This window comes from Pleurodeles waltl, chromosome 12 (assembly GCF_031143425.1).
Source record: "Pleurodeles waltl isolate 20211129_DDA chromosome 12, aPleWal1.hap1.20221129, whole genome shotgun sequence".
NCBI classification, from domain to species: Eukaryota; Metazoa; Chordata; class Amphibia; order Caudata; family Salamandridae; genus Pleurodeles; species Pleurodeles waltl.
In genome coordinates, this window is record NC_090451.1 from 594,528,670 (window position 1) to 594,546,440 (window position 17,771).

The window sequence follows — 17,771 nt, forward strand, 5'->3', positions numbered from 1 at the left end:
ATACAATTTGCTCCATGGAGTTTCCAGACTCTTCATCAGAGAATCTGGGGATGGATGTTATTGGGTCCATGTATTCTTTAAGTGAAGGTATGAGATTTGCACTGGTATTGGTAGATTAACACATTCAGTCATGCAAGTTTATAAGAGAACCAGAGGTAATGTCATAAAGTTTCTAAAGGAATTCTTTCATTGAGAAGGCATCCCATCCTCCATGGTCAGGGACAACCGGGTTCAATTTATATCTTTACAAATGGATTCCTTTTTTAAAGATTTTGGGATTCATCATTTAATTAAAGCCTTAAATAGTCCCCAAGGAGTGTGATGGGGTAAGGGTAAAACCATTCCAATGTCTTGCCACATGAGAAGGAAACTTAACCTTTCTGAATGAACTGACAACCATTATACCAAGTCTGAGTCTCACTGCTAAAAGAAAGCTTAACTCTGCAGTTTCAGAACATTTTCTCAATCATCAACTGTTTCAAGGTAAAGGAATTGGAGAAGTTCCAGGCAGCCTCTCAACCTGGTCTCTCTGTGTTTCCCAACATGCACAGTCTTACTTGTCTAATTTAACAAATGCAAGAGAGTGGAAATTGGTCTCCTTGGCCAGATGCAGCTACCCCACTAATAACACTGCTTATAAAAAGAGAACTTGCAGTCCCTGCAATTTGTGGCTCTAGCAGGACAGAAGGCTTGCTTCACATCTTGCACATCCTATCCACACGAGAAAACACTACACTGCCTAATAAAAGAACAGCTGAAGGCTGTTGGGAAAAAGTATTCAATCAGCTTATCAACACTTTTGAGACCACCGTAAGACTCTTATGGATCAGATCAAAAACTGGTCCATAAAGGAAAAGATGTTAAAAACACACACCAAACCTAAAATTCCTAAAATTCATTGAAGCAGGACTACGATTCACATATCACAAATAAAGGAACTGTGAACACAACCTGTAAACCCTAAAGAAAATATACCACACAAAACCTTTAATGATTTTTTTCCTTCTTTTATCTTGTTTTTCTCCAGTTTTTCTCCCTTCTGAATTCTTTTTCTGCCCCTTTTTTCAGTTTTCTGAAGAATATCTGTATTTCATTTATTTTTTATGCTCTTTTACTCCAAGGCTTTTATGTCTGAAAGCACCATCAATTTATATTCACATTCTATAAACCTCATTTGCTCATGGATTGGAATTTAACCCACTGCTTCTAATCATGACCATAGAGGATGGGACTTGTCAGAACCCCTTCCAGAGGACCGCAGGGCATGCAGGGGCTTCAGGGCTCAACCATGGTGGTTCAGGTCTTTGACTCTTGATTTCCTGGAGTCTGATCTACTATTGATCCTGCTCCACTGGGCCAAGTACTCCTTCTGCGCCTGACTCCCAGTGGTAGCTTTGGACAAGCAAGCAAAGGCTCCTTCGAGGGGAAAGCGTAGATACAGGTTAGTGAACACGACTCATAATTCAAAGTACTCATAGCAATGTCAATAAATCAATGCCCAATCAAATACTTGCATTTAACTATAACAAGAAGTATTTTATTTCTAACTATACACATAGTCTGGCGAATCCCTGTCCCACCCTCGTACTTGCATTGTGATTGGGGGTATTTCCCATTCACTGGTGGCCCCATTCAGGAAATGTTCACTAGTAGGCCTTACTCAAGAGTACCATTTGACTCTTTAGGAAATAGTCAAACATGTCAATGGTGCTACATCACCTTCAACAGCGAGTCCTCTCGGGCCCCACAGGCCCTTTTCAAGTCTTACCCTCTCCAGCAACACTGAAGGTAACATCGTTTCAGCAGGTGCCCTGACCACCAGCACTTGCAACTCTGATCCTGTTCAGAAAAATTTGGTGCTTGCAGTACATGCTGCAGCACCTGGCACTGCCGACCTCAGCAGTGATCAGAGTTACTTCCAGCTTCTGTTGATGCGGTAAGTTAAATTTCCTCCACAGGGTTTATCTCCTACCAACTGGAGCCCAGCGACAGAGGGAAGTCCTCATGGCATCCCCCAACTTTCTCAGGTTAAGTCAGGAGGCAGGTCTCCATGGCAGGCCTCAGCTTCAGTTTTCCTGCGCGTCGCCCATTCTTTGGCAAAACTCAATATCTGCAGCCCCACCTGGCTTACTGGGTTGCTGCTGTACTTGTTGGCAAGGTGTAGCATTTTCTAGTGCATTCACCAGAACCACAAAAGGCACTCATGGCATACCGGGGCACCATCAAAGCTCAAACAAGTGTTGCCTCTTTGTCACACAGTAACTTCTATGATGGCCCCCTCTGTCATATGGCCTCACTTCTGCACACAGGCAATGGCTCATCAGTCCACAGCTGTCTCCTCACACCTCTTAATAGGGCTTCCTACTGGACCTCGCTCCCTCCAGAGCTCTCCTCTTTTTTACAGGAGAACAAGAAGACAGGAGCTGGTGCTCCAGAATAGTTGTTCCTGGTTTCATTAGATGATGTTCCGGTACCCAGTAGGGAGACAAGCAGGTCTTGTCTCCCATTCCTGGTCACTGGCAGAAGTCAAGTCCTACAGAGCTTCCTTTTCCCACAAATCTTGGGGTGCAAACTCTCCTTCTTATAGTCCATTTCCAGACACCAAATGCTTTTTAGGGCCTGGGTCTTTGAAGTCATGTTACGGTTCTGCTTCTTTTGAAGTGTACACTTTTCTCTCTCTTCTTCCTCTTGAAAGGCTATGTATCACAGCAGGAGGGACTCCGAAGCTGATAATCCCACAACACAGTTCATGGGAGTGCCTAGAGTTCACACCTGGATATGAGCCACAGTGATATATGCATTAAAAGCATTATCTTGAGCTCCCAGCCCTACTGTTTATGATTCCTTATCAGCCCCATCTCCTTCCTGAGATGTATTCAGGCCCCTTCGTTGTGATCTAGCACTAAATCACACAGCATCCTTTTGAAGAGTAAATGGGAGTCCCTCTCTACCCTTCTGCAGTGTGTCCCACCCAGCTCACAGGAATGCAGGAATACACAAATCTGCCTGGGGGGATTCCTCTACTTCTCATGTTTTTACCAGGCAGGCCTAGGCTTCCCAAAATGGAACCCAGCGTCCTCCAGGTAATGTACCATTGGAGGCACACTTTGCACTCGGTACACATACTGTCCAGTACTGTCACCTGCATGTTTTGTGCCACCTCAGGCGCACATACATCCAGCACACATTCACTATGACGGCACTTCACAGTAATGTAGTTTTTCTGTATTGTGCCTTAGTGTGCTATTTATAACCACACACACTCTCAGCACACTCACTCACTATGCACGTACTGCACAACACTTCACCCTTCGTATATTTTACTTCTCTCAAGCACACATACAGCCAGCACACTTCCATTGTGCACACACTGCACAGTCCTACATCTCTCATGTAGTGTATTCTTCAATGGTATATATACAGTCAGTACAGGCACCAGCCATGCTTGTACTGCACAGTACTGTTCTATCTTTGTACCTTACCCTTCCCAGTCACACATAAATCCAGTTCAGTCACTACTCCTGTGCTGAGCAGAACTCAATGTCCAACTGATGTAATCCAAGGGTGAGTTAAGCACACAGAAGCAAAACTTGTTAAACAAAAGTTAAGTTAACCTGTAGGCTTCACTCCAGTGACACAGGTAAAAAGGACTTCTTCACTATTGATCACTACAAGGCATGGAGCCACCACAGCGCTCATGATGCCTAATTCTTGGTGAAGGTGCTACCCTTCAAATACTATGAGGATAGCGCTTTGGGCATCTCTCTCGGTCCAACAAGCCCTCAGTCTGTGAGACATGCCTACATAATGACACACATGCATGATCCATGTTTGGCTATGATATTAAAAATCAGCATTAGGGATCTAGGCAACACTACAGTTGGACACTCAAGTTAGGGGTAAACGTCTCTTACCACGCGGAGGACTTTGTTGAGGCAACAGGGCTAATGTACAAAAATGTTCTTGTAGACCTGGGACCGTACTTATCAAAGTGTTACGCTGCCTTTGCGCCAAGCAAGGTAATGCAATTGCAAAGCAAGACTAAAGTCAGGTTTACCAAGCCACCCAAACCAACTTTGCGTGACCGTCGGGTGCTTGGTATTTCTGGAGTAACACAAGGCAGTGCAATTCACAGTCTTGCGATACTCTGCTCTAGAGAGGCGCTCCATGGGTAAAGCATGGGTTTTCAACAGCACCCACCCATGGATTTTGGCGCATTCCCAGATTTACCATGAGTGGTAGGCTTGGGAATGCATCAAAGTGCTATGCCTTTCCAGGGGAGTAATAACAAGGAGAAATATGTATATTTCTTCTTTTCTCTCTTTTTTTTGCATTCTGCAGATCACGTAGAAGAGGAAAACGCATCTGAGGTGTCCCTTTCTGCAGAAAGCAATCCTGCCTTCAATGCAGGCACCCTTGTACCATGACACAAGAGTGCCTGCGTTGGCGCTAGGCATCCAAAAGTGCGCTTGTCCAAGGATAGGACAGGACTGTGTCGTATAAGGTTAAATATGGTACATTTCTGCTCTCTCCCTTTCATGCAGCGCAGCAAGGTGGCTTGCTGCATAGGATCAAATATTAATAAATCTGCCTCCGGGAGTTTTCACCATGTAAAAGGAAATCATTTGTGCAAAGGGTGTGCTGAAGTCTAGCCACACACCCCTTTTTACCTCTGGCACAAGACACAGGGCTAGATCTATAGGAAAGTGGAGCATCAGTCCTGATGCGCCACTTTTCTTGCACCGCCCTTCTCCCCCTAACGTCACCATGGTAGTGCTGTATTTACAATACAGTGCACCATGGCATACATTAGCACAATAGCATCAGAATTTATGATGCTATTGTGGTGCTTTGCCGGATTAGCACCATTAATTATGGCACTAGTCCAGCAAAGCACTAGGGAGACCCATAGGATATTATGGGCCCGTCACTTTAATTGCTGCAATGTGCAGGTGTTAAAAATGATGGAAAAAATGGTGCAGTGAAATCTTGTAGATTTCACTGTGACATTTTTTGCAACCTCCCTGCGGGGGAACGCCCCTTGCATACATTATGCCTGGCTCACGCATAATGTGGTGCAAGGGGTTACAAAGTTGTACAATGCTAGCATTGCACCACTTTGTAAATATAGCGTGTCAGAACTGCACACCTTACGCCACATAAGTGTAAAAAGAATAACGCTAAGGCGCAAGGATGAGCAAGTTCCTTGTAAATCTGGCCCTTACTCTTTCCATTAATAAGGATATAGCACAGTGAGTGGGACAATGGGATTGGAGAGGTGTACCACTTGCTTAATTTCCCAGGGTTTAGTCAACCTAAGTCCATGTAGACATGCGAGATAGCAACAAAAGAACATTCTTCAAAGCAGTATAACACAAATGTCACAATCGCTAACAGAAATGAATATGCCCTAAAGTAGTACATCCACTCCCTGTGCATTGCCTCTAGGTACCACACAGGACAAAGGGGGCAATTCCTACATAACTAACAGATTAAAACATCTGAGAATTAAAACGGTAAACTATGTACCATCAACAATTATTTTTTGCAAATAAACGATTGTTTCTTTGATGTTAATAAATAAGTAGGTGGACCGTACAGTTTACTCAATAAAATGTTTTGTTTTTGTAACCAGTGCTTTAAATTCAGTTTCAAACGAAACTAGAATATTGGCTGTCCTCAGCATGTCCTAATCTGTAACAATGTTTTTATCACAGAGAAGCAAATTACAAACATGTATGATGTTAAAACTGTGTTGCCTCTCTGTGGTCACTGGAAACTAAAGTGTGTTGTCTGCAAAAGTAAATGCTTTCGGATTTGTTTTAGTTTAAAACAGTGGGGCATATTTACAAGAAAGTGGCGCAACATTGATGATGCACCACTTTTCTTTTACCCCCTACCAGCACCTAACAACACCATGGTTGCGCCGTATTTACAGTACTGTGCACCATGGCAGTCATTAGTACAGTAGAGTCAACATTGTGCCGCTTTGCTACACTAACGTCAAAAAAATGTATGCTAGTGCTGCAAGGCCCAGGGAGGCCCATTGAATACAATAATGGGTCCATCATATGAACACCTGCTCTGAGCAGGCATTACAAATGTCGGAATAAATGGCTGAGTGAAAGGTTGTCAGTTTCACTGCACCATTTTTTCTTCGGGCCTCACTGCGCCAGAACACCCCCTTGCATACATTATGCCTGACGCAGGCATGATGTGGTGCAAGGAGTTGCAAAGTGGTGCAATACAAGCATTGCACCACTTTGTAAATATGGAGAGGCAGAAAAGCCACCTTAGCACCACCTTAGTGTAAAAATAATGGCACTATGGTTGCGCAAGGGCCTTGTAAATATACCCCAGTGTTTGTTTAAAGGTGCACATGAACATAGTAAACCTTTCTTCAGTTTTATTTCTGCATGATTATATAGTGCAATCTTGACCGAAGGTATTGTAGTGCTTTTACATGAGCACCAGTTACATTACACAAGGACAGTCATGGGTTTTTTTAGGCAAGGGGAGATTAAGTGATTTTCACAGAATCACAGGATGCTGACTGAGTTGCAAGACTCGAACCCGGTTCCCCAGTCCCACAGTAAGCAGTTCTGGCTGATACACCGCAACCTTTCCCACCAGTCTTTGACATGAATAACAGGAACTCAGACAGCTTTTGATGTTTGCGTGAAAGAGATTATTGATGTATGGTTCCCATTGCTGGGGGTCATCTAAGTGTACAATGAGCTATTGTATAGGACAGAAGTCCCAGGTGGCATTGTTGTTAAAGGTCATGTGACCGACACCCTAGATCCATCATCATATGCTGCCTGTGATGTTCCTCTCCCCTCCCATACTCTTCTCGATTTACAGGGGCTTTTTTGTCCAGCATTATCACCTCACAATGGAAGAAGACAATATTTCTTTCTGATTGTCCATTTCAGGGACACACACATACAGACACACCTACACATGGCCAGACCGACACACACACACACACACATGAAGCATGCCCATAGTTCTAATCCCAATGTGGTGCACATCATAATAATTACCTCCCTCATTCCCCCCACACTCCCCACACTCAGAAGACTATACACCTTATGTATGCAGATTCAGAAGAGCACATTATTGCCGGAATTGCAGACACCGTTTTCACATATCAGCTTAACACACTCATCACGCAAGCCTGACTCATCACCACCTCCACACACACTCTGGATGTTCTCATCAGCAGAGGCAATAGTACATAAGATACTGTTCACACACATACATGCACACACTTGTGCTCTCTCTCTCACACAAACACACTTCTAATCTGCCACCTCCCTTCTCAGTCATATATATGGCGGCTTTCCATTTGATCTATAAATATCTCTGATCTACCAAAAAACATTACATGTAGTCAGCCACTACCTTTACATGGACTCAACCATATTGCTTTCCCAATCTTCAGCTTTCACTCCCTAGCCCCTCACCCTGGACTGTCTCAATGCATCAAACAATTTTAGACCTTCAAGGTTTAGCCCCTAGAAACTCTCAATCAGGATCTTGGAATCCAAGCGTCATCCATAGCCCACACAACTGATGTTGATTTCCCGTAGAGCCCACTCAACAGACCCTAAAATAATGATTTAACAGTTGGGCTCCTGTGGAACAGTTCTAGTTGAACCCTAAACCACTGGTTCCCTCTTACACAAATAACTTCTAATTGACAGCAAATAAACATGCTTAACTAGAAAACAAATGGCAGCACTGAGGCACTCATCCATTAGTCAGTTCTTCATCATCAAAACAGACAGGTGTCAGCTTCATATTAACAGTACCAAACCACCAAGGGACATCCCAGCAGTCCTTCCTCATGTATACTTGGACCTCACTGATATGCTAGCATCATTGAAAGTCATCACATAGAAAAATGATGTCACAAACTCCTCTTCAATGAAAACGTTTAGCAGGAGAAGAGTTTACAATACAACTCAGCAAGTGTAATGCCTAGAATAAACAAAGCATCTACCACACATACCTTAAAATGGAACAGTCTGTCCCTTATTTGAAAAACTTTAATTTGGACTGAACAGCCTCACAAAGTAGTGGAAGATTACAACAACTAATAACTACCACATCTTTGAAAGATTACTGAGAACGCATTTCCATCTAATCACAAGGCTTAACCATTTACAACTTCCTCCTTCATGGTTATATGTTGGGCTTCAAGCCAGTTTGCAGCACTGAAACACCTACCCAAGCTTTAGCCAATTAAATCATGTGAGAGATAACTAGAGCAACCCCCACCTTTTGGTCCAGCTTAAACTGTTAGTGCTCTGTCAACCAGTAGATTCTACTGAACATCCTGAGTATTTTATCGTATTTGCCAATGCCATACTACATTGGTTCTCATCCTGCTCCAATTGCCAGTAGTTCATCCAAATGGGACCTTCCAGATATAGTTACTAACCTACATCAAGCAAAGTGCTCAACAAATCCATTGCCTCTCCATTGATCAGAGTCCTCCTGAGTGGGTACGAAATCTACCCATATGGCAATGACTATACAATTCATCAAAAGGTCTGTTTAAGACAGTTTAGCAAACAACTCAAGTCGTATGTCAAGCTCATTTGAGCCTGCACATCTGGAGTCTTTCTAAAACTGAACCCAACAAAGAAAGTATGACTCTTCATCACCAATAGCTCCAAACATGCCCAGATCCAAAACCAGAAATCTTAGAGACACATTACATGCATTTTAAATCTCCTCATGGTTGTTTCTTACAGCATTATTTTTGGCTTATAATAGAAATACCTGATGGTCCAGGTGTGCGACCAGTCTACTGATCTAAGTATGTCCTCCAACCTCCTAACTAGTCAGGCTACTGGCACACAATGGGTGAATATTTTCCTTAATTTTTGATTGAGCAGAAGTAAGTGTATATAGGAGAGATGTTACAGAAAGTGATGTATCTTCCACATCTAAAGCATCCAATACAGATATGGATATCGAAGTTGGCCTTGATATGGGTAGCCAGTTACCCTAACAGTCTTGACAAGTTCTTGGTAAAATGTAAACTTGAGTTACAAACTGCAAATATTTGCTTCCTAAAAACAGCACCTTTCCCAAGGGAAACTTGAAAGTGTACATTTACAAGATACTTTCCAGAAGCCAAATTTCAGAACCATAATAGAAGCCTTGTTTATTTTCCAATGGGATGGGAGCAACACTATTCAAAAGCCTTCCCAACAACTGCATGAGATTTCTTTCTAAAGTCTCTATCTACCCCTCACTGGTAAAACCTCTCTCAAAAGTGCATGCCATAGCCCAATAATTGTACAAATTAATATACCTCTGAACATTCTGTGTAAAACAACATTTGTAAAGACTGAAGCACATATTATATTGCTTGTCTCACAAAGGGTTTGCGAAAAAAGTAAGAGTGCTTATACATTTAAAGCAAATTTCAGACTTTTATGGAATTCACAAACAAATCAGTACTCCTGGGAATTTATAAAACTCATTGATCTCCAGGAGTGTCTATTATGAGCAAAATGTATTCATGGGAACTTTCTCAAAGCGTACAACATACTTTTGCAAATGTATTGTCTTTTCTCCACTGAGAAAAATATTTTCTGTGCCAGTAACCTCACTGAATATAACGAGTCCTTCCAACCTGAAAAGGCTCTTACTGCTGCCGTTGTTGAATGTAAATCTACCTTTTCTGGGTGCAACTCTACCTGAAAGATGTATGCTCAAGTTTTCAATAACCGGGTTGGACATGTACCCTTTCCTCTTTACTTCGATCACAAAGATTTATAATTTGTAAATAAAACTAATTCCTAATCTGTGGAAACACCATTATCCTCATCATTTTAAGTAACGTCACACAAAGGCACCCTAAACTCCACCAACACTAATCCCTTTTGCTTAGCTTTTCACATTGGACTTATGAGAGTAGTGAGCCACACGCAGATACAACTAACGACTTGGAGCTCTGTTTGCCACAACTCAGATTTAAATAAGTAGCAAAAAACTGACCACTCAGTGAACTCTCATTTTATCATGAACTACTCATGGCAGTTGTAAGCCGTAGGCCCCCTCAGACACATGTATTGGTTAAGTGACCATGGACCAGCTGCAAGGTGGTTCTGCATTTACCTGAATTCATTTTTCCCACTAGCCTACCTGTTTATTCCCAGTTTCCTGAAAGTTGCACATTTTAATGTATGGTAAAGCTTGCTATGACAGTTTCATAATCTTACTAAGTAGGCTGCTCTATTGATGATCACCTATTGTGTTCCACATAGCCTTCATATGATTACTTTATATCATATTTTCTCAGTTTGATCATCCTTTCTATATAAAGCATAGCTGCCAAAAGTGATTGATATTCTGTTGATGTTCACTTTGCATTGGTTCTTGCTAACAGATCATGATTGTTATTCTCCCTTGGTATTTGTTTTTACTTCATTAAATCTTTTGGCAAATTCACGTTTGTCAAACATGTGTAAAGATACATTTTGACACTTGATACTTATCATCCTAATTCCATGCAGCTTCCATGACCTTGTTCTGAAACCTTGGATAACTGACATATTATAGAAATCAACAATATCATATAACACAAATATTATGTCAGAAATACTGTTTAGAAAAGAATTGATAACATATCCTTATAATTATAACTACAAAAATATTAAACATTAAAAAGCATACAAAATGTAGTTTCCTAATATATATTATATATACATATTTTAAAGTGCTAAATATTTTAATATATCACATTGATATATAAAACATTAAAAAATACCAAACAAAATAAAAAGATAAAAAACAAAAAATAACTTTTACGTAAAATGTTATAAAAATGTAAACATTAATAAAAGTAAAAAATACTATAACATTAAAATTATAAACAAATGTTGACAACAGACATGTTTAATCAATATTAGGAAATGCATTAGAGTCTAGGAATAATAGATTAACTATTCCTACTCCAGTTTATTGTGCATGGATTAAATATATTATTCTCACTCTAAACAGCGCAACAGTAGGGAAAGCGGTATACTTCAAAGGGGTCAAATATACTATTTTCACTTTAGTCTGTGAAACAGTAGGAAAAAAGTGTGTCTGTGGAGGTTTAAGATTCACTATTCCATCTCCAGTGTGTGCAACAGTAGGGAAAGCATTGGACTTCAGAGTGGTAAGATTTACTACTCCCACTCCAGTCTGTGCAACAGTAGGGAAGTGTTGGACTTCGGGGGGTAAGATTTACTATCCCCCCTGCAGCCTGTGCAGCAGTAGGCAAACATGTTTGACTTTAGTGTGGTTAATTTACTGTTCCTACTCCAGTCTAAGCAACAGTAGGTAAACTACTTCAATTCAATTAAATTCAATGTATTATCATGTTATGGAACTCCTGAGAGGTCCACATGAATACAGCTACAAGATCATTAAAAAAAAGAAACAAAATTCCATTAAAAAATGATACTCATTTCTTAAAAGGGCAAAATAGATAAATACATACAACAATAGTTCCTTATTTAATATACATAATTCAGAATATCTGCAAAAATGATTGGAAGAACTTAAAAATCCTGTAACAAAATCTTTCATTATGGGGGTATAACATAAATCTAGCGCTTCTCTGTGAGATCTAATACTAAGCTGGAAGAAAAGGGGTTTCAACCAAAATGTCCTTGGTGCGGCGAGAGCCGGACAGACAAATAAGACATGAGTAAGAGATTGTACCCCTCCTTGACCAGATCACAAACACTAGTAGAGCCATCCCACCGTGAGGTGAGATCTTTCAAATGCAATCTACTTAGTCTAAGCAGGATACATAGTCGCCTCACCCCATGGTTTAAATTCCTGGTCAGATAGGGTTGCACCTTTTTCATAGTTACCGAGGTAGTTAACTTCTCTAGACCTCTTCTTTTACGACACACCTCCATATCCATCAAAAAACCCTTGGACCAAGATGCTTCCTTCAGAATTCTTTTTAATGAAAGTACTTGGAGGACAAAGCCCCGAGTCTAGCTCTAGGAGTTGAATAGCTTTGATGTAGTTTCTAAAGAAAATAGATTTTTCCCTCAGATTATTGAAGATCTCACCACAGGCCAGGTTTCTCAGTGTACAATCCTCACTATGCATGTGGTTGTGTGCCCTTCTTATCACTGCCACATGGCTGTGCACAAAGATGTTCTTAATGATGAATTCAAGGCGTAATGCAGCCCCAGAGACTGCATGGCTACCAGAGACCATGCGTCTCAGGATGCGGGATTCTGTCTTGTCCAAAAAGCCCCATTTGGATATGTCAATACACTCTATCGTATATAGAAGAGTCGCTGCAATCTTAACCTGATAGGCTGATAGTAAGTGGGAAAAACAGCGTTTACCATTTGCCTTATAAAAGGCCGACAGGCCTTGGGCTAGTGAGAGTGCGTTATTGGTATTATGTTGTATATGATCAGAATCTTTTATTGAGGCCAAAAAGATCTTGCCTAAAAACTGGTATGGTACTTGCTGTTCCAGCTTATGTTGACCCACTACCCAGGGGGACACGACTTTTCTTCTAAGGATCTTCCCAGAGAAGCAGACCACCTGCAACTTAGCTGTATTCATTTTCAGGAAGTGCTTCTCGGAATAGGTTTTCAATGCGGCCAGACGATGGTTTAGGCCTTTTGGGGTAAGGTCGTATACTACTATATCATCTGCATACATCAAGCAGACAATAGGCCAGCCCCCCACCGCAGGGGCATCGACGGAGGAGTTCCTGAGACTTATTGGTAGATCATGGATATAAAGGGAGAAAAGCAATGGGGCCAGTAAGCAGCCTTTTTTAAGCCATTTTTGTCAATACCTTAGAGGATAATCCCTGTTCTCCGCCCATTAGGATTTTACACCAGGTTGACGAGTGTAGGACAATTACCAATTGCAGAAGGCCAGGTGGAACCCCTAGATCTTGGAGTTTTTTCCACAGTATACCCCTATCCACTCTGTCAAATGCTGTGGAATAATGGATAAATGCTGCATACACTATGGCTCTCCTAGTCTGGACATACTTATCAATTATGGTTTGCATGATCAAGATATTTTCTAAGGTGTTGTGGGCTTTTCTAAAGCCTGCCTGTTCCACTGGTAAGATACCATTTTCCTCCACCCAGTCAGTCAGTTGTAGGAGGATACTTTTTGCAAATATCTTTCCAGTAGCATCTAGTTTGGCAATTTGTCTGTAATTTGACGGGTTTGATCTATCCGCCTTTTTGTATATAGGAATTATTATACTACCTGTCCATGATTCTGGGATAATACTATGGGCATAGCAGAGGCCAATAACTGGTTGGAGCAATTTTGCCAGAGCAAAGGCTCCCTTTTAATTAGGGTCATTGGGATCTCGTCAGGGCCCATGGCACCTGAAGAACGTTTTGATGTTATGATCCCTTCTAGTTCTGTCACTGTTGGTGCACCTGTATTACCACTTTCTCCACCTCTATTTAGTACTCTCTCCTTTCTCCCCGTGTTAGCACCCTAATTTCCAGCGTACGGTTCTTGAATATACAATTTCCAGACTTCCTCTGCTATCGGGGCGGCCGCTAAGGATTTACGATTACCGCACCCCTCCGATAAAATAGCCCAGAATAGTCTGGGGTTTCTCTTTACAGCCGCCTCCCTCAGTGCCACCAAATTCTGCTCCTCCTTTTTTGTCCGAATTGTCAATTTCAGCCTCGCTCTTCTTCTCTTTAATTTTGTTATTCCCTGCTCATCTCGTTAGACCTATTTATTGCTCTATTCAAGTTCAAAACAGGAAGCTGTACGTTATCCACTCTTGTTGTATTAGGCTCGGGCTGTTTATGCGAAGCTATATGCCTTATAAGGGAATTGTACTAGAGCATCTTTCCCCCACACCTCCAGATTACCTGCGATGTTCTCTAATAGTGGCTTTATCGATAGCATTTTGCCTATCGACCAAGACATTCTCCGATTTTTTTCCATTAGTAGTTATGTTTACACCTTTTGCAGACCACAATTCTGTTGCCCCTAGCTTCATGCATAGAAAGAGCCTTAGGATTTTGTGGTCACTATATGGAGTGTCTAATACCCCCATGTCCCCAACTTTTTGAGCCAGATTATACAAAGCACAGATGTAGTCTACTATGGAGTTCTTCTTAAATGATTTATGGGTGAGGGCTGCGGGTGAGTCCATACTGTAGCACCCGTTAAGGATGATACAACCGCAAGCCCTTAGGCCTTTCAGCAAGGATGTGCCTCTTTTATTTGTCCTAATTCTAGGAGGGAAGTTAATACCAGGACTATTAAGCGATTTTTCTCTGTCCAGGTTACTAAAGGCATAAAGTGTAGTGTTAGACACCTTGAAATTTAGGTCCCCCATAACCATTAAGTTGACAGGGTTTCTTATAGCGCCAATTTGTGCAAAGGGTTGTTGGAGTATAGCATCCCATTTTTTTCAGGGGGGACATACACATTTACAGTGGTTAGGGGAATTTTCTCACCCTTTTCCCCTCTAAATTGTACTTGTACTATTTGGCATGAGTTTGTAGAAACGGGGAGACAGACATATTCCCAATTATATCTGTTACTTAAAAGAACGGTGATACCCCCTTTAGCATGCCCTTTTTTTTTTTTAAGGGAATGCTTTTTTTTTGCTTAAAACCGTGTAGCCCGGACAGATGAACTCGTTTAGACACCAAGTTTCTTGAATACAAATCAAGTCAAACATCATGGAACACAAGACTTGTAATTTACACTGATCCTTCCCTAGTCCTGCAATATTCCAGGGTAGGACCAGAGCTAGTAACAGAGCTGAATCAGCATCTCCCTCTGCTTAGGTCTATTCAGTACCCCCCGGAAGCCAATTCCACTTTTCTTGAGTATCACCGTAACCCTGTGGTTTGGGCCCTTCTACCACATTAACTACTCTTATATCCTGGTGTAAAGAAACTTGGACACTTTCTCCTAATGTAAAAGAGGGTTCCCCCCCCCCCCAATTCATAAATGTATTTATAGAATCTGATCCGTAGGTTTTGGTTTTGGGAGGTCCACCCAAAAGCAAGGACCTCTCCCTCACAGGGATCACATCAATTTCTCTGCGTTGTAACTGGGCACAATTAGCTAATATTAATTTCACAGTGGTTTTGGAAAAAAAAAAACCTTTGCCTGACTTCTACCTTTACTGTGGTCAGGTAAACTACTTCACTTCAAATACATTACACATTTGAATACCCCATTAGTTTAGAAAAATATAAAAATCTTATTACAAACATTATTGCTTAACATAATATAAATATATATATATATATATATATATATATATACATATATACATATATATGTATACACATACAAAAACTAAATTTACCAATTTACATAAACAAATGTAATAATTACTTTTCAAATAAAAAATAACAGTTACTTAAATATTACTTAATTAACTAGCCACCCTATACCCCACCAACTAGAAACCCACATCTAAAATATAACTCAAATAAGTACAACACAATTTACATAATTGATAATTAATTACATAATGAATAACACAATTAACAATGATTGTTAATTATTACCTAATTAACTTCCCAACCTACAACCCTACAAAGCCAGCAGCTCACACCTGAAATATAACTAAAATACATAATTATTACTCAATTTACATAATTATTAATCAATTAAACATTTTATTATTCATAAATATACTTTTTAATTATTACTTAATTAACTTCCCACCCTATACCATTACAACCCTAGCAACCCACACCTAATATATAACTAACATAAATCAGTATTACATAATGTACATAATTAATAATCAATTCATTAATTATCAAATTCATAAATACTAGTTAATTATTACTTAACTCCCCACCTTATACTCCTACAAACGCAGGAGCCTGCACCTAAAATATAAATATCATATATGATTAGTACAAAATGTACATATTTAATAATCAAGTAAATAATAGATAATAAATTAAAAAGGTAATTATTACCTAAAGAACGTCCCACCCTATAGCCCTGCAAACTTAGCAACCTGCACCTAAAATATATATATAATAAGTCAGTAATACATAAAATACATAATTATTAACAATCACATACTTAAAAATTAATAATGAACTAATAAATAATTATTACTTAATTACCTTTCCACCCGGTCCCCCTACAAACCCAGCAGCCCAGTATGACACTATAAATTAGTGTTAGAAATTAAATAAAAAATTCGAATACACAATATATTTAAAAAATTACCAGCAACTATACAAAGAATAGTAACACTTAAAATTAATATATGAACTGAAACACATAAAAATTATTAAAAAGCAATATTCTTGAAAACGATATTTCTGCATCACAATATTTTTGTATCACAATATTTTGCACTATACTGGAAGCGTGTCTATATTATACGCAGTATACGTTTTGTGCATGAAACGACACCTTCTTGAGCAAAAACTGTCGTTAGAGGCGTTTCCCACTTTCTATGTGTGCTGCAGGATGCACCACATGTGGAAAGAAGAATTAACAAGGAGAAATAAAGATATTTCTCCTCAATATGCGCCAATTTACTGAACAGACACAATAGTGTGCTGTAGGTATGGACTGGTATTTAGGGAAAATACCCCAATATGTTGCTTATAAAAACTGCACACCTTAAACCATATGATTTCTCGAATTACTGTACTTAATATCAATACTAATAGATTGGCACCGCATGAATAAACTCAAACAAATGTTATTACAAAGACCATTATAGTGCATGCATACTCATTGCTTGTAAAAGCCAAGAATAAACACTGTGTTGAGGCAGACCTGAATTTGGATACTAAAGATTATATATATTTACAATTGCTTATTGTTGAGTGCCTTAGATTTTTGTACCTGCAGAAATAGCTACTTAATGTTGAAGAGCACATACAACATTATTTCAGATGCAATCTAAGTTTGGAAGTAACCTGAACAGAAATCCAGCTAAATTTGATCCCCTTTTACTTGGAAAATTGGTGTATGTGATAAAATTCTGCTATATCATATATTTGTAGATGTCTGTAGCCCAGTGGGGTTTCCTGAAGGACATCAGCCTTCTGCGGAGGCTACAAGTTTTTACATCTCTTCTCTGCATGCCACAAAAGTCAACAATTTTAAGGTGATTAGTCATAAGGGTTTTCTGATTGTTTGTTTCTATACTGTAGCCTCCAGGAGAATGGTCTGTCAAACCAGAGCTGTCAGACACTGCTTAAGATCAGCGACAGTGGGAGTCTGAAGACACTGGACCTCAGGGGAAATCTATTCACTGATGAATGTGCTGGAGACATGCAGTACCTCATTCTCACTTGCACAAGCCTGACTGAAATAAGGTAGGATTCTACCCAAATAAACCTCGCCACGGCAGTGTTTTGATATATTCGTTATTCCGAAATTAGATTAGCAGAAGAAGTTATGCGATAAATGTAGCATTGTTTGCGGATTTCTAGGCTTCACTTTCTCATTCAATTTGGTTTGTAAACCCTTCCTCTAGTCTGCTAACAGGCTTACCCAATGAGGGCTCAAAGAAATCAGATCTGTAATAAAATCATTGATTCTTTTCAGTCAAAAGCAGTGGCAGCATTTTAAATATATTTCAGTTTACATAGGTGTGCCATTCTATATGCCAGAGATCACACGCATTGTTGTACCTTTCCTTTAATGTAATTTCATGTGATCACTTTCTTATTCTGACAGTACAGTGCTCACTGAGGTAAGGCTTGTAATGTCATGAGCTCGAATCCTGGCAA

General features: G+C 40.0%; 1 protein-coding gene across 1 annotated transcript in view; it reads left to right on the top strand.

Moving 5' to 3' along the window:
* The window catches only part of LOC138268283 (NACHT, LRR and PYD domains-containing protein 12-like), a 953,091-nt gene that overhangs the window by 898,301 nt on the left and 37,019 nt on the right, over window positions 1–17,771 (top strand). The window contains exon 9 of the mRNA XM_069217781.1: window positions 17,190–17,354. Coding sequence (XP_069073882.1) covers window positions 17,190–17,354 — 165 coding nt within the window. The remainder of the gene's footprint in view (window positions 1–17,189; window positions 17,355–17,771) is intronic.